This window comes from Hypomesus nipponensis, chromosome 27 (genome assembly GCF_054491055.1).
Source record: "Hypomesus nipponensis isolate SF chromosome 27, ASM5449105v1, whole genome shotgun sequence".
NCBI lineage: Eukaryota > Metazoa > Chordata > Actinopteri > Osmeriformes > Osmeridae > Hypomesus > Hypomesus nipponensis.
Window position 1 is genome coordinate 4,521,415 of NC_140387.1, and position 17,416 is coordinate 4,538,830.

The window sequence follows — 17,416 nt, forward strand, 5'->3', positions numbered from 1 at the left end:
TTACAAACGGGAAGGTCGTAAACCCACGGACGGAAATGAGTTAGGGGCTCGACGAGAGTCTAAATAGGAGTTGCATAATCATTTCACAGGAATACGTTTGCATGGCCTATTGCCATTTCTAAGACTGTCATTAAATTTCGCCTTGTAATTAGTCTGCTTTTCCCTTGCGTGCTGACCTTGAGACGTCTACAAGTGAACAGTCGTTCACTAGAAAGGACTAGATGGTTATTCAATATCAGTTTGCCTTTTCTGTTAGGTGGCACTGTGGTTTCAAAGGGAGTATTGGAGGCCAACAATAAAACATAGTGGGTATTTCTTCACTTTAATTGAATTAAAGTGAGTTAATGCAGAAAGGAATCCCCACATTTTCAACTCAATACACATTGTGTTGTCAGTCCTTCGGTGTGTGAGGAGAGGAGTGTGTGTGTGTGTGTCGGAGGTGTGGGGGGGGGTCGTCACACACATCGAATACAAACACTTACAGGGAAGAAGCCATCGAACACACTGTACGACACGGCATCACATGGGCACAACAGAGTCTGATTGGTCAATCTCGCTGTGAGGAGAGCACACGGTCGAAACACGACACTCAGGGACACACGACTGTAGACACCACACCCCGTCTAATGCGCTGGCGGGAGAGGACGTCCAGCCCCAGTCTGGCCAGAGGTTCGCTCTGGGAGCACGTTCCAGGCGTTCCCGAGACAGATAGCGAACTTAGCTTTCAAAATTAATTGGGTTTTTGACTTCACGGAGCATTTCCAATAGGAACAAGAAAATGACTGACTCCAGAATTGACTATAGAAGGCAAGATCACTGATAATTAACAAAGACATTAAAAAGTTGAGTATTGAAATAGTCGTGTGCATAAGAGGGGGGTTTGGTATCTACAGTTGCTGACTTACTGTACAAGGCAGACAGAGCCATTTATGACGTGAAATGAACAATCTTCTTCTGTTTGTTTTGGATTTGCCAAGCAGGTGAGGGAGAAAAGGAAGTCAGATGTGTTGTGATGTTCTCATTTTGGTACATAGAAAAAGCCCACACCGCAACTATGGCAACTAAAAATAAAAACAACGACACGTCAACAACGACCAAAAAAAACCCAACAACACATGAACACAGATTGCGAATGAAAATTGGTTTCATATTCCATTTTTCCTTTTTATTGTTCCATTGTTTTCAAATACAGCAGGGACGTGTCATTGTGGCTTTGGGTTTGCCTGGTATTAGATCAAACATGGCATATCTATACATTGTCATTGGGCCTGAAAAATAGATCTTTAGGTGTTGCAGTATACAAAACAAAGAACCGAAGCCTCCCTCAGGAGTTCAAGGGCCAATAAAGTATTGACTGGTATATAAAAGGTATCAATTCAACTTTTGAAAAAGGCATGCATCGCTATCTCCTTCACCCTAGAGCCTCCTCACTTTCTGTGTGTGTGTGGGGGGGGGGGGGGGGAGGACCCGTCATATAAGTGAGGCATTCGTAAAAGCACTCGTACACAATATCAGCGTTTTGCTTTTTGTGCCGCAGTGCGACAAGGGATTTTACCGAAATTGTCCCCGGGAAAGGAACGACTGAAACTTTTTGCTCATTTCCACTCTGTTTAGTTGAGTCATTTAAGGGCGAGGGCTGACCCAGTCGCCAGGTCAACCTCTGTCCACTTGGGGCTTTGCTTCTTCCTTCCTTAGAGCCAGAAAGGTTGGACTGTCTTACGTTTGGGCCCCTTCCTCCACGCCGGGGGTGGCTGTGTGTGGGGGGGGTTAGGGTTGGTCTGGGGGGGCGTAGGGGGTCGGGTCGGCCAAAGTCACCACTGTCACGCACGGGCAAACACACACACACGGTACGGAACACAGACGGCAGGCGGGGGAAGAGAGAGAGAGAGAGAGACAGGATGTATGGACAAACGGAGGGCGGGGGGCTAGCGCTGAGAGCGGCGAGGGTGTACCCTTTTTGCCTCGGCGGCGGCGGCGGCGGCGGCCCGCGTGGCGGCCGGCTCGTCCTGCGGGTAGCGGGACGGCGTGTCCGTCAGGTACACCTCCACGTCGTCAGGCACTTCTTCCAGGAAGTTAGAGGGCACCAGGCCACGGTGGCCGTTAATCTCCCCCTGGAGAGAGAGAGGAGAGGAGGGGGTGAGAGAGGAGAGAGGAGGGGGTGAGAGAGGAGCGAGGGAGAGGGGGGGGAGAGAGAGGAAAGCATGAGAGAGGAGGGGGTGAGAGAGGAGAGAGGAGGGGGTGAGAGAGGAGAGAGGAGGGGGTGAGAGAGGAGCGAGGGAGAGGGGGGGGGGGAGAGAGGAGAGCATGAGAGAGGAGGGGGTGAGAGAGGAGAGAGGAGGGGGTGAGAGAGGAGCGAGGAGGGGGTGAGAGAGGAGCGAGGGAGAGGGGGGAGAGAGGAGAGCATGAGAGAGGAGGGGGTGAGAGAGGAGAGAGGAGGGGGTGAGAGAGGAGCGAGGGAGACGGCCGGACGGACAAGGGTGAGCCAGAGGGCGAGGAATTTGATTGCTCAATCGGAGTCCACTCTGAAGGTAGGGAGTCACGGTGACACAAGGTTTCCCCGGTGCGACTAAAGCAGAACTTCTCTCTCCGGAACGTTGTCATCACACTTCGGCCCCCCAGGGGCTCACAGCTTACTCACATAATAGAACCCGTCTTCATCGATGTCTCCGAACACAGCCATAATGTCCCCGGCACAGAAAGTCAGCTCCGCCTACAGGGAACCAGGTCACAATGTGGATCTCTGCAACTGTCTGGTGTGTGTGTGTGTGTGTGTGTGTCTGGTGTGCAGCTGAACAGTGGTGTGTGGGATGGAGAGGGTGGGTCTGAGGGGGGTGAAGGGGGCTACCTCCACGTCCACGTTGGGAGAGCTCTCTCTGGGGTCGTAGTCGTAGAGGGCCACCATCCTCCTGGTAGCCTGGTCCCTGCGGAGGCCTCGCCTGTTCTGTTCTGTGAGCGGGACAGGTGGAGTGGGGGAGAGACAGGTGGAGAGACAGGTGGAGAGACAGGTGGAGAGACAGGTGGAGAGACAGGTGGAGAGACAGGTGGAGAGACAGGTAGAGGGACAGGTGGAGAGACAGGTGGAGAGACAGGTAGAGGGACAGGTGGAGAGACAGGTGGAGAGACAGGTAGAGGGACAGGTGGAGAGACAGGTGGAGAGACAGGTAGAGGGACAGGTGGAGAGACAGGTGGAGAGACAGGTAGAGGGACAGGTGGAGAGACAGGTGGAGAGACAGGTGGAGAGACAGGTGGAGAGACAGGTAGAGGGACAGGTGGAGAGACAGGTGGAGAGACAGGTAGAGGGACAGGTGGAGAGACAGGTGGAGAGACAGGTAGAGGGACAGGTGGAGAGACAGGTGGAGAGACAGGTAGAGGGACAGGTGGAGAGACAGGTGGAGAGACAGGTGGAGAGACAGGTGGAGAGACAGGTGGAGAGACAGGTAGAGGGACAGGTGGAGGGACAGGTGGAGAGACAGGTGGAGAGACAGGTGGAGAGACAGGGAGGGAGACAGGTGGAGAGACAGGTAGAGGGACAGGTGGAGGGACAGGTGGAGAGACAGGTGGAGAGGCAGGGAGGGAGACAGGTGGAAAGACAGGGAGGGAGACAGAGGATGTCAGTGTCCTCCTGCTGGGTGGGATACACAGTGAGACAAACAGACATACAGTACATATCTCAGGACCTCTCTCTCTCTCTCTCTCTCTCTCTCTCTCTCTCTCTCTCTCTCTCTCTCTCTCTCTCTCTCTCTCTCTCTCTCTCTCTCTCTCTCTCTCTCTCTCTCTCTCTCTCTCTCTCTCTCTCTCTCTCTCTCTCTCTCTCTCTCGCACACACACACACGCCGAGCGCGGGGGAAGCTGACCTATTCGGTCCACGGGCGTGTTGAGAGGGAGGAAGCCCTGCTTGATGAGCTGGTCCATGGTCGCGTCGTCCTCGGCCCGGATCTCAGACACCATGTTGCAGGGGATGAGGCCCATCCTGCCCCGCACCTCGCCGTGGTAGAAGCCGTCGGTGTCCTTGTCCCCGTATACCTGGGCCGGACGAGGAGCGCCAGGGAGGAGAAAGGGAGAGGGATGAGGAAGGGAGGAGGAGGGAGGAAGAGGGAGGAGGAGGGAGGAAGAGGGAGGAGGAAAAGAGGGAGGAGGAGGAAGAACGAGGAGAAAGGGAGAGGGATGAGGAAGAGGGAGGAGGTGAAGGGAGGAGGAAGAGGGAGGAGGTGAAGGGAGGAGGAAGAGGGAGGAGGAAGGGAGCGGGAGGAGGAAGAAAGGAAGGAAGACAAACAAGTCAGAGAGGAAGGCAGTGAAATATGCTAGCCCGCCAAAAAACAAACTTACAAAAATACTCTGCTCGATACCGTACATATGACGGGAATAATGTGCGACAGAGAGAGAAAGAGACCCACTCGGATGATCTGGCCCTCTTTGAAAGGCAGCTCCTCGTCCGCCGCATCCGGATTCGGCGACATGGACAGCGGGTCGTAGTCGAACAGCGCCACGAACACCCGGAAAGACTCCTCGGCCTCCGACTCGTCGTAGTAGGGCGGCGAGCGGCGCTCCCTGTCCCGGTAGCCGTCTGGAGGTACGCAGGGGACACAAACACAACCCTCTCAGTCCCACGTCCCACGAGGTGGGGGGAAGGCGGAGGTGCCGAAAGACCCACAGCCAAACACTCGTGCGCCTCAAAACTCGGGTGACGTGAGGCGTCCCGGCGGCACGGCAGAACACAGCCCTCTCGTACAGAGCGATGGCGCGGGGACGCGTAGCATCGCTGGCGGGGCGAGGCAAACATGCTAACGTCCAGGGAGCGCCTCACAGCACGGACAGACACCTACCAGCCCGGGCACCCCTGTCCACCCAACCATGCAGTATCGGGGTGAGGGGGGAGTGGAGCAGATCGCATCCAGGCCCAACCTCGACCTGCTTCATCCCTCCTCCCAGCATGCATCGCTGGGTGGTCAGAGGGCGCGCCAAACCGGTGTCCATTCTGGATCGAGGACGGGGGATGCGCTTCAGTCATGAGCTCAGTGCGCTACAGAGCCATGTGCGTCTGGCTGTGAGGAAGAGAGTATGTGAGGACATACTGCACTGGCCACATGGATGAGCGGGAGGGTCGATATGGCAGGGGAGACACGTGGACACACAACACCACAGGGGAAAACAAGCACCCAGACTGGACTTGGTGATGACCATGCACGCTGAACAACTACAATTATTGTTATTATTATTATTAAACCCTGGGGAGGAGAGTATTGCTGTTCGGTGCTGAGGGAACACCAAAACGTTCTTTCTGTTCGAAAACCGTCAGTTTTCTGATGCACTATGTAGGTTACCGTGGAAATCTACCCAACAGTCTTCCTGCACAGACTAGATCCCCACGGGGGTCGTACAGTAAGTTGGTCGTTGAGTTTTATAGTGTTACTGTTATGCATCTCAACACTCCTGACTTGAAACGGACAGTCATGCATGACCCGGGTAAGAGAGTGGTGGTGGGCGGGGGGTTAGATCCAGAGGGGGGAGGAGGGAGGGGGGGTTCAGCAGGCATCTGATGGAGTTCAGTGCAAGGAGGGGGGGGGGGGCGGAACATTCTCTGAGCAGCCGTCAGTCACATCATCTCATCTGCCGTCCAAGACACGGCCAACCTCGGGCCTCCGCCATTTCGGTGCAGTGCATTGTGGGTCATGCGGTGCGTCTGTCAAAAGGGTGGGGGTGGGGGGTCACCGGTGGGTCAGGCCATGCCGGGCCCCACGCCGGCATCCGCCAGCGCTCGCGGCGTCGGCAGTGCTTTTGGTGGAGCGAGGGAGGGGAGGGGGGGAGGGATGGTTGGGGTACGCCCCCCCCCGCGACACGTACCATGGGGGGGCCTGGCGGCCGCGCGGCGGCGGGACGGCCCAGTCCTGTGGCAGGCTACCCTGCCATAGTAAACATGATCCTCGTTGATGGGAGAGAGGTTCCCCTCATTGTTCCCCTCTGTGGTGATCTCTACAGGGAACACCGACACCGGAGGCGGGAGGGGGGGGGGGGGGAGGGAAGGAGGGAGGAGGAGGAGGAGGAGGGAGGGAGGGGGGTTAAAAAAAAACTCACTCTGCACTCAACACACAGGGTCCGGGCCAGCTAGCGGCCAGCGTGCGGCTAGCCGTACGTACGACGGGGAGAACACGGGCAAACTGGGGAACGTCGCCCTCTGGTGTCGTCCTCTGGTGTCGCCCTCTGGTGTCGCCCTCTAGTGTCGCCCTCTAGTGTCGCCCTCTAGTGTCGCCCTCTAGTGTGTGGATCTGTGTGTGCTTTCACTGCGACGGGTCTACCTGCCGCTGGGATTGCAAACCCCTTCCTATTGGCTGACACAGGCAGGAGGCATCTCTGTAAGCTGAGAGTAGAGTCAAGGCGTGGACATGATTCAAAGACGCGGGGGGTGATCTGTCCACACAGAGAAGCTCATGGAAGACTGGACAGTAAGGTACTACATCTACCAGGGCACAGAGAACATTAAAGCGGGGGCGGGGGGAACGCTCAAACCAAAACCCCCTCCTGGGTCAGGTGACTGTACTGACCAATGGAGGGGACCATGAGAGGTCGTCTCTGGGGTTGGGGACCGCCTTGGGCCACTCTCCTTCCTGTCTCCCGGTCTATTCTGCCTCCGGAGGAAGCGTTCATCTGAAAACACACACACACAGTCACATGAGCATCCTGCCCAAACATGCCCTCTCTAAATAACAAAGACAAGATGGACGTGCGAGTGCGTGTGTGTGTGTGCGTGTCTGTGCATCCGTCCATTCATATGGTTCCCTCAGATGTCTGACTAGATATCTTCGATCAGACAGTGAGGGGCCGTGGAGGCGTGGAGGCGGGGGCGTGGGACGTGGACATGGTGGAGGAGGGGGCGTGGAGACGTGGAGGCGTGGAGAGGGGGGTGTGGAGGCGGGGGCGTGGAGGAGGCGTACCTTGAGCGCGTGGTGGGTGCTGCGTCTCCGCCCCTCCTCCAGCTGCATCTCAGAGTACAGCTCCTCCTCGTCCTCCTCCATAATGTCAGACAGGTCGGATCCACGGCTGCTCTCGCTGTGGTACTCCTCACTGTGGCTGTAGTGAGGCTGATACACACACACACACACACACAGGGGGGTACACACACACACACGCACACACAGACAAACAGGAAGGACCCCAGACAGACACACCGTGAGCATGAGTCTAGACGTTCCATTCCAAAGGGAGGTGAGAGGTAGCAGCTTTCTGGCCCAGCTCACTCACCGGCCTGCCCAGCTCCGAGCCCTGGAGGAACTCATCCACAGAGGCCCCTTTCCTGCGGCCACGCTCGTACCCTTCCTCATCCTCCTCCTCCTCGTCCGAGTGTCTCTGCTGGTATGTCTGGTCCTGCTCGGGGTACATATCCCTCCTGTCCATCTGGGGGCGCACATGGGAGAGCTGGGGGTTGTTATGTCAGATTAGTACACCGCAGTACAATCCCCTGTTATGTGTTTACGAATGAGGGACATATTGATCCTCCCCTCCAGCCAGCCAGCCTGCTAGCTAGCCAGCCAGCCATCCAGCTATCCAGCTAGCCAGCCAGCCATCCAGCTATCCAGCTAGCCAGCCAGACAGACAGCTAGCCAGCTAGCCAGCCAGCCAGCCAGCCATCCTCTCTCCACACGGCAGGTAACGATTAGACCTCTGTTATGATCCTAAAAGACGGATTGTCAGCTTACTCTGCCACTCTCTGCAGCCACCCTCTGCGCCGCCTCCCGGGCGATGGCCTTGGCCACCGTGTCGGGGATGAGGGTCCCCCGGGGCTGGGGCAGGATGCGCTGGGGCGACGGGGAGCGCCGGTTGGCCGAGGGGGGGGCCTCCAGGGTGTGGCCGTGCGCGGGGCCGGCGGGCACCTGGGCGGAGGGCGAGCGGCTGGGGTCCCAGGGCTGGGCCCCCCCGCGGTGAGCCGCCGCCGCCGCCGCCTGCTCTTTGGCTACTTCCAGGTCTCGGGCACTGACGGGTCTCTGGGGCACGGGGTGAGGGTGCGGGTGGGGCAGCAGCGGGAGGCGGTGCTGGGGCTGGGGCGCGGAGGGGTGGCCCGGGTGGGGTTGGAGATGCAGGGGCTGCGGGAGACCGGGGCGCGGGGGTCGAGGCTGGAGGTGAGGCTGGGGCTGGAGGTGAGGCTGGGGCTGGGGGTGAGGCGGCAGAGGCTGTCCGTGGGGCGGGGGCGGCGGCTGGGGGTGAGGCGGGGGCAGCTGGGGCTGGGGGTGGTGGGGGGAGGGGAGGTGGGGCGGGGCGTGGGGGTGGGGCGGGGGTGGCTGGGGGGGGCCGGGCGGGTGGAGAGGCACCAGGAGGTTGTTTGGAATGGCGGCGACGTGGGAGTCCTGGGACTCTCCTTGTGCTGACAGCGTCCTGACGATCACCTCTCTCGCCTCCAGACACTGGATCCTGGTCAGCTCCACCGTCACGTAGTCTGCCAAGGGGTACAACACCTCCGCTATCTGACACACACACACACACACACACACTGTAACCATTACCACCAACCCGAAGATAACAGAAGATAACTGTCTAATGTTAGGAAGTGAACATGAGCGGAAAACAAATCTAAAGAGAACAAGAGAAGAGTGAACCCTGAGAGCGAATCATCCCAACTGGCACTGTAAACCCTCGCTCCCCAGACCACAGAAAGAGTGTTGATACATCCCGTTCCCCAGCAGAGGGAGCTAGAGGGCTTTCTAAGATGTTCAGCCGCTCTCCGTGGTCGTGTGAGTCAGAGGCTTGCTGTGACCGCGGGAGACCGCCAGAGGGCACTGGCGAGCTCCGAGGCCGTTTGTGACGCAACACCATGATGACACATTAGCACAGACACATGCTCCTGCACACTTTGTGATCCCCCCCCCTCCTCTCTCTCTCTCTCTCTCTCTCTCTCTCTCTCTCTCTTTCTCTCTCTCTTTATTCTCTCTCTCTCATTACAGGCAGTCTGTCAGCAGGGTATGCATCATACACACCACAGCACACAAACTCCAGCTGACCTCACCTATTAGCGCACAGTCTTCAACAGACCTAGCGTTCCTCACCTATTAGCGCACAGTCTTCAACAGACCTAGCGTTCCGGAGGGCGCCGTCGCATCTTCCCGTCGCGCCCACAAAGCCCCCCCCCACCCCCCCCATCCCTCGCCTGTCCTGCAGCGCCTGCCGGATCAATCACCTGACCCGTTTTCTTTCAAAAAATGAACATTACAAAGCATCCCCGCGCCCGGCGCCTCCGTCGCGTGACTGCGGGGTCGCCGCGGCGCCGCATCAAAGCTCACCCTCTGTCCTTTGGTGCACACGGCGTAGCCGATGACGTTGGCGCCGTTCGACGTGCCGGTCGGCGAGAGGGCGGGCGGCTTCCAGTGTACCTGCAGCACCCCCGGCGCCTGCCCACAATGCACCTGGACCTCCTGCGGGGGGTTGGGGGGCCCTGGGGGGGAGGGGGCGTCAGAATGAGAAAAAAAAAACAAAAAACGTCATCTACAAGGTAGGGTTCACACCGCGCACGAACCCACAAACACACTGGAGGGAAGGGAGTGAGTCATTCATGAGGTACAATTTAAAACAGATATATATCTTAATTTTGTGAAATGGCAGGGTCTTGGATGCTGCCCCCATGACCGATGACATCAAAGCATCTCTGAAAAGATGTGTGACACAAGGGGATTCAAGTCAAGACAATATATACAGCATGCAGTGTACCACTTCATCACAGGTGGGATGTGAATGTGTCTAATGAGGAACTTCCAGTCGTTTTTTGGGGGGGTTTTGTTGCCATGCTGTGAATATTTCCCGTCGAATGCGCTTAACTTTCGAATCCCAATCGCGGGCTCTTAGTTTCACCTAGCGAGCTATGAGCCGTCGAACGTGCTCATTTGAACTGTCGTGTCGCTTGTCGTGTTCTGTCGTCGCGAGGGCGGAAAGGGAAAAAAAGCAAAATGTGACAATGCAGGCCCGCGGGCGCTCGTGTGTGCGCGTCCATGCGTGTACGTGTGGGAGCATGTGCAGTTGGGGGGAGGAGGGGGCAGGGGGGGGTGGAGGGTAAGACTGAAGCACAGCATGTTCTCTCGTGGTTCATTAGCCGGCTACACCATGCAGGGAGGACTGGGCTGGACTGAAGTCAAGCAGAGAGAGATACGGCAGGGACATCTCAGGGGTCAGGGTGGGTGAACGCTCCTATAGCAACAGCCTGGAAAGAGCCGGACGAGTTAGCGAGCTACCGCTAACCGACGCCGAGCTTCTTAGCACGGCGTCGTCGATAGGTTACATTTGAAAGTGTGCGGTGAGCAGTCCATGCCAATCAGTGTCTCAGTCATTGCTTTTTCAGGGACCAAAAAACGTGGTCTTTATTCTGACCTGTTCTGCAATATGGTCCTGGACCTGGTCAAAACACAACAGACACACAGAAGGATCAGACACAGCCCTCTCACCTGAGGTAACACACGGTCTGCTGCGTCTCCAACGAGCAACACAACACGACTTCTGGATGAGACTACAGTGAAGACTAACCCACAGGTACAGTAGACATTGACCACTGATCTGTTTGTTTGTTTTTTTTCCAACAGCATCGAACACATAGAGAGTACAAAACACAGAGGCTCTCCCACAGGAGCCTGTGCGTGACATACGTCCCTCCCCTCCGGCTGTACCTGCTGCCTGGGTGCAGAACTCCACCCCGGCGTCCTTCTTCTCCCGCTGCTCCAGGGGCAGCTGCCACGGCACCTGGTGCGGCCGGGCAACCACCCTCACCTTGTACACCGTCATGGCCTTCAGGTTGTGGAACCTCAGCCGGTACACCCCCGGCTTGACCACGGCGTGCTCGGCGCCGTCCAGGAACACCGTGTGGCCGTAGTTGCTGTTGCTGGGCAGCCAGGAGAGCTCGGCCGTGTCGCGGCGGATGTCGTCGACGCGCAGGCCGCACGGCGCCACCACCACGTCGGCGCCCACCAGCAGGGTGCAGCGCAGCGCGTCCGACGCCCCGCGCTCGCTCACGCACTGCACCGACACGCGGTGCACGCAGCCGTCCAGGTCCAGCTTCTCCAGGAGCGACTTGGTCCGGCTCCCGTGCGGCACGGTGGCGCGGAGCTCGCCGTCCACCAGCACGTTGTAGCCGCTCACCTTGCCCCACCCCGGGGGCATCTGCGGGGGCTCCCACGCCACGATGACGCTGCGTGCCAGCTGCTTGATCAGGGTGATCCGCCGGGGGTAAGGCACCGAGTCGTCGGCCAGGTCCTCGGCGTCCAGGGGCCCCGTGCCGTTGCTGCAGGAGCCCAGGGGGTAGGCGGGGCCCAGCGAGCCGTCCTGAGGGGCCCCGCCGCCGCCCACCCCCGTCAGGCTCAGCGCGGCGCGGTCCAGCGGACCCGGGTCGTCCCCGCCCTCCAGCGGCAGGAGAGGAGGTTTCTCCTTGTCCTGGACAAACTCCACAAAGTTGGAGGGGACCAGCCCTCGCTGTCCGTCCAGCAGCTCGCCTGAACAAAGAGAGAGAGAGAGAGAGAGGGAGGGAGGGAGAGAGAGAGAGAGGGAGGGAGAGAGAGACAGAGAAAGAGAGCGAGAGAGAGACAGAGAAAGAGAGCGAGAGAGAGAGAGAGAGAGAGAGAGAGAGAGAGAGAGAGAGAGAGAGAGAGAGAGAGAGAGAGAGAGCGAGAGCGAGAGCGAGAGAGAGAGAGAGAGAGAGAGAGAGAGAGACAGACAGACAGACAGACAGACAGAGAGAGAGAGAGACAGAGAGAGAGAGAGAGACAGAGAGAGAGAGAGAGAGAGAGAGAGAGAGAGAGAGAGAGAGAGAGAGAGAGGAGGGAGGGTGAGGTTAAGAGAGCAGCTGAATACCAAAGCATCGAGTAAACAACAGATGAAGGATCAAGTCGACACACAACATCACAGCAAAGGACACTATCAAAACACCCCCACAGCAAATCCTCCACGCTTCCAGGCTTTCGTACATGAAAACAAGCACCAACATCACAGGAGCCTTTTTTAATTTGGACATATTTCCTCAACTCAAAGTTTCGGAGATTCAGTCTCATCCCACACCCAAGTAAACACCAGGGGGATGATTCAGAGGCTTGCTCCAGTAGGTGGAGGAAGTGATGATTCTGTCAGACACAGAGACACCGTCAATGACCACCCACCCCGCCCCCGCCCCCCGCGCGGTGCTCCAAGCAGCCGCACAGTGAAGACACCCGCTACAGCAGTGCTCTCCAGAGGGCCCCGCGCCATGGAAGCCTTTAATGATGCCTGCTGCAAATGTAAGCAGGGCCTATAAATAGCATCAGCTCATTAGTGGAAAAAAATAAAAATAAAATGGGCGCTTGAGCCCTGGTGATTCAATAACGTGCGTGATGAGTGCCCCCCCCTCCTCCCCCTCCCACACACGCACGCACAGGCAGTCCACCCCCCCCCCCCCCCCCCCCCCCGGCCCCGGCCCTGTGAGGGAAGAGAGACTCCGCGGAGGTCCTCCCCGAGGTCGTACGCGCAAACAACAAGAAGAGCGACTGCCATGTTGACCACCTCGTGCCATTTCCAGGAACAACTGTTCTTTTTCCCACAAACAGACAGTATCAAACCCCCGCGTGGCTCGCAGGGGTTCAGCGCGGTGACGGAACAGCGGTGTGGTCTGCAAGAAATCCAGGTCATCCTGCCCTTCACCACAGCGTGCGCCCACCCGGGGGGGGGGGGGGGGGGGGGGACGTGTTGATGATTAGGCAGCGCCAGCTCGGATTAGCCATCAAGCTAAAGAGGCTCAGGCTACATCTTGACAACAGCTTGCTCTGAGCCCGCGGTATCCACACGGTAAGCACCAAGCCTGCCGCAGACGGCTAGGCACGCACCCAATCCGAGGCGCGATGACTCAGAACGCTGAAGTCCGCGGGGGCCCCCGGGAGACGGGACGACGACGACACCAGCGGGATTAGTTCAGCGGCGGACGGCAAAGCCTTGATCGCGCTGATGAGATTAGACGCCAAGCGCTAGCCTGTTGCTACTGATGCTAATGCGGCGCGGGGAGAGACTCTGCGGTCTCTCCCGTGTGCCCCGACGCTCACCTTGGTAGAAGCCGTCATCGTCCATCGTCCCGTACGCGTACAGGTACTTTCCCGCCACCAGGGGGAGCTCCGCCTCCGGGTGCTCGTTTGGTCCATCGTAGGGATTATAGCTGCAGGAAGCGGGGGGGGAAGGAAGCCTGCGTGAGTTGACTCGGAGACTTGTGACCCCTAGGATCTGGATCTGGACACTTTAGGATAGAGGGGGAATTGAATGCCTTGGAAACGGACGGGCGTGATTCGAGTCTGGGAGTGGACACAGAGGAGGGGGCTCTCTGTCGTGGGTCGGTGCCCCTGGAGGGTCTTACCTGTAGCGGGCAGTGCAGAGACGAACCTGGCCCGTGTAGCGAGGCTTGGACCTGGGCGCCGGGCTCACCTCATCCTCCATCTGGAACGACCGAGAGAGAAAACAGCTTTTCCCCGGGTTGAACACATCCCGTTCAAAGAGGCGCATCCATCTACCCCCCCCCCCCCCCCCCCGTTATTCGTGTTTGGAGGCGGGACTCACCTCTGAGGGAGGGGTCCGCCGTGGGCTGGCCGGCCGGCCGGTCGGAACGCTGGGCTTGACGGACAGCAGCCTCAGCCTGTCTCTGTCGCCGGTCTGGAGTGGACGGAGGAACTCGGATATCAGCGGAGTGTTTGTCGAGCTCTCATCGCCTGGGAAACATTGATTCCCACACCAAATACAAAGCATCTGTCATTCCCCCCCTGCTTCCAGTCTCTGCTCATGGCACAGCTATTGATTTCCTGTTACCGGAGCACACAGCAAAACACTCTTTACAGCGCTGGCCAGCACTCCTCTGCAACATCTCCGCAATACATTTGCCTCTGCTGCCGAGAGAATCGCCTCCCGGAAGACAGGGTTAGGAGACGGGATAGCATGAAAGTATCGGATCTGGAGTGAATCCTGGTGGAATTCCAAATAAAGAACAATGACCAAGGGCCGGAAACACTTGAATTCATCTCTTTGTGCCGTGAGGCTTACAGTAGCGTTTCTTCTTCTGGTGTTTTTTCCGCAGCAGAACAGGGAGATGGATGGGAGATGTAGAGCTACGCTGTTTCTGCTTTGCTGATGTGGCTGTTTCCGCCCGCTCTGCCAGATACTCTAGGCGGGGGTTAGCATACTAATGTGTTGGCTCTCATTAACAAATGTCATATCAAGCCTCTGATCAATGAGCGCTGGTATTGATCATGAATAAGCGGCGCTTTCGCCATTTCCTTCCCCGACTGGTCCGGTCTGAACCCAGTCAGCTGGGAAGAACAGGAAGATTCCTGAACATGGTATACTTTTTGACGTCGCGCACCCATGGATCGAGCCGGCGTGATCCCTTCCTAACCTCTGGGGAGTCAGGTGGCTGAGCGGTTAGGGAATCGGGCTACTCATCAGAAGGTTGCCAGTTTGATTCCCGGCCGTGCCAAAAGACGTTGTGTCCTTGGGCAAGGCACTTCACCCTACTCGCCTCGGGGGAAATGTCCCTGTACTTACTGTAAGTCGCTCTGGATAAGAGCGTCTGATAAATGACTCAATGTAAACGTAACCTCTGAGCTGCACTGTACCCCCCCCCCCACTGTGCAACCCCTGCAAGCTTCTATCAAAGGTCACTGTTTTGACAGGATTAAATGATTGAGGCTTTTAATTAATTACCCGAGCCTAATGACTGTTTGACTGGGAGCATCTTCATGCGATGCACGTCAGCAAGGCTGTGACTTGATTTAGAAAAAACTTTAATGTCCACCGCAAGGCAATTTGTGGTAGACCACAGAACACATGGACAAACATTGAAACAACAGTAATCCAAGATAATCCATAGCAGCCATCATAAATGTAATCACGGTCCAAGCAGACAAACAAGGTGCAAGTCAATACCTGCATGCCAAAATTTAAAAAAAGTCTTGTATGTATTAAAAATTTATTTTTGTAATAAAAAAAAGTCATGTGTAGGCTATATGAACTGTCATCAACATTTCCCGACAGAATCACCCACCTTTTCCTGATTGGGTGGCGAGTTCGTTAAGGATGCGGGATAGTTTATTTTCCGGGAACAGGGGATTCTGGGATTTGGAGTAGGGATCAGGGAAGTCCACCGGGTCAGCCTCCAGGCGGAAATTCAGCAGATCTTGGGACAGCAGGTTGAACTGTTCACTCTGTGACCTGCATTTCTGCTCCAGGTCACGAACCTTGACCTTTTCAGGACAGACATGGACAAAATGGAGGAAAGGAAAGGGAGGAAGGAGGAAAGAGAGCGAGATTTAAAGGTTAACCTCAATCTTCAGAGCCTTAGAAAACAGGGATATCGTTCAAAGCGATTTGGGTCTCTACATGCTAGCATGTTTCTACGTTCCTCAAGTTATGCCTTCTGTTACGACGAATAATTAATTAGCAGATCACAGGCAGAACCAATTACAACAAGGCATCCCTAAAGGCCCATTTTCTAGCTACCTCCTATCAAAAAACTCTGCAGTCTAATCAAAGCATGTGGAGGAAAGCACAACACTGCTCCTCTCTGATAACAAAGCCAGGCAGTGAGAAGAGTTAAGAGGCTTATGAAAGCATGTACATTAAAGACATTATCTGACAAGCTCTCCACTGAGATTCCAGGCTTTCGGGCAACTGGCATCGAGGATTCTTTTGAAAGCTAGGAGGTTCTCACTCCCTGGCCTGCTTCACGGGAGATAAAACAAACCGAGGTCCGATCGTCTTTAGCCACAGGAAAAGTTGGTTGAGTCCAACGATAAATCTACCGAGTGGAAGCTCAGCGGAAAATATTGTGCTGAGATGGGATAACCAAGGATGAATTAGAAGCCATCGGGGATCCATTGCTTTGGTCTGTTGTGGTATGAGGGAACTGGCGAAGGGCATTGACAGGGAGTTGACAGGGTGGTGTTGTAGCAGGTGACAGTGGGGACGGGGGGACGGGGGGGGGGGGCGGGGGTGGAAGGGAGGATGGCAACACGGAGTTGAAAACATAAATACCTGCATTCTGTCTTCATGGGTCTGCTCAGACACAAAAGAAACACACACACCAAAATGGCATTGAACAAAGGCGAACGGAAAACGGACGGCAACTCAAGACACGTCACACTGTAGGAGACACGCACACGTACAAAACCAAGCAAAAGAATTCGTGCAAAACACTGTGAGAAGATGGAAAATGACAACGAGCTGTCAGCAAGGAACTAGCTGACACGGGGCTCTCTTGTTTCAGACACGAGTCCTCCATAAACAAAACGAAATCAACGAACAAGCGATGACAACAGCGATTTGTGCAGTTCATTTGAACTCAATTTCAGCTGAGACAATACAGTCTCCGCGATGAGAGTACTTTTGAGTGTTTATTAGAGCACGTGAATGGTAGCTCTCCGAGTTAGCGGTTTCTGCGGACCCATTAGCTACGGAATGCCATCGCCGTGGTAACCGACACTGGTGGACAGTTGCAATTCCTTCTGGCCATTGAGCTCAGTCACTGGCTTGTTACTGTGAGCTTTGTGAAGTGCAGCTAAACCACGGTATCAACATACAAACTATTTAGGATGTTGACCTAGGGGGGGAACCAGGCCAGAGCAAGCGCAGAGTCCATAAACATGACGGTGTTCACAACCCAACTTCTGACTCCTTGGTTCCGGTGGGTTCTCACAGACAGGAAACAAAGAACGAGAAGGGGCGTGGACGTGTAACGTTCAGAGGGGCATGTTGAGATTCCTCGACCGTGATACTGTCACGGAGACCACCTACCTCTAGCACATGGACTGCTCCTTCATGCTCCTTCTCGGTTTTAACCTGAGCCTAGACAACACACACACACACACATAGTTAAAAGGTGAATAATGCCACACATCAAACAAACAGCTGAATCGTTTAGATGTCGCTGTACAGCTAGCATTGATTGAAACTGAACGCAGCACTGCGTGCCACCTGAAAGGACAGTGTCAAATGCAACAGCCAGAGTTGGAGGAGACAAACAGAGGACAGAAAGTGCTGTGAAGCTGAGACAAAAGGAACAGGAGAGACTGTGGAGGTGTCAGTCATGTCAGGTCAATGAGTTTCAACCTCTGGACACAAGGGGCGGGCCCGAGAGGGAGGGGGGAAACCAGTTTCATCCTGTTTCATCGCGACAGGCTTTGACACGGCCAAATACTGTGGTGGGGAATATACAAAATGGAATGTTTACTACTACTGCCTCGGATAAATACATCAAATACAAACGGTTGCGTAGACGCACGTATAAACCCCGATTGTGTCGTCCCCTAAAGTGGGGCGCAGGGTTTAGAGACTGTCTCAGGGGAGTCGGGCTGAGTGCTGTTTTCATTGTCGACTCTAATTGCTGTGTGTGCCAGTCACGGCTCTAAGAACAGAAAACACACACACGGACACACCGACACACACACACACA

The 17,416-nt window shown here is 56.1% G+C and overlaps 1 protein-coding gene across 1 annotated transcript in view; it reads right to left on the reverse strand.

The window, feature by feature from the left end:
* The window catches only part of rimbp2a (RIMS binding protein 2a), a 46,332-nt gene that overhangs the window by 1,041 nt on the left and 27,875 nt on the right, over nt 1–17,416 (reverse strand). Inside the window, exons 7-25 of the mRNA XM_084693724.1 lie at nt 16,759–16,809; nt 16,000–16,020; nt 15,011–15,209; nt 13,534–13,682; nt 13,334–13,413; nt 13,029–13,138; nt 10,638–11,456; nt 10,345–10,368; nt 9,267–9,418; nt 7,692–8,453; nt 7,237–7,389; nt 6,930–7,076; nt 6,540–6,642; nt 5,842–5,970; nt 4,395–4,564; nt 3,855–4,023; nt 2,846–2,946; nt 2,639–2,710; nt 1,953–2,111 (exon numbers count right to left, since the gene is read on the reverse strand). Of these exons, the coding sequence (XP_084549850.1) occupies nt 1,953–2,111; nt 2,639–2,710; nt 2,846–2,946; nt 3,855–4,023; nt 4,395–4,564; nt 5,842–5,970; nt 6,540–6,642; nt 6,930–7,076; nt 7,237–7,389; nt 7,692–8,453; nt 9,267–9,418; nt 10,345–10,368; nt 10,638–11,456; nt 13,029–13,138; nt 13,334–13,413; nt 13,534–13,682; nt 15,011–15,209; nt 16,000–16,020; nt 16,759–16,809 (3,570 nt within the window). The remainder of the gene's footprint in view (nt 1–1,952; nt 2,112–2,638; nt 2,711–2,845; nt 2,947–3,854; nt 4,024–4,394; nt 4,565–5,841; nt 5,971–6,539; nt 6,643–6,929; nt 7,077–7,236; nt 7,390–7,691; nt 8,454–9,266; nt 9,419–10,344; nt 10,369–10,637; nt 11,457–13,028; nt 13,139–13,333; nt 13,414–13,533; nt 13,683–15,010; nt 15,210–15,999; nt 16,021–16,758; nt 16,810–17,416) is intronic.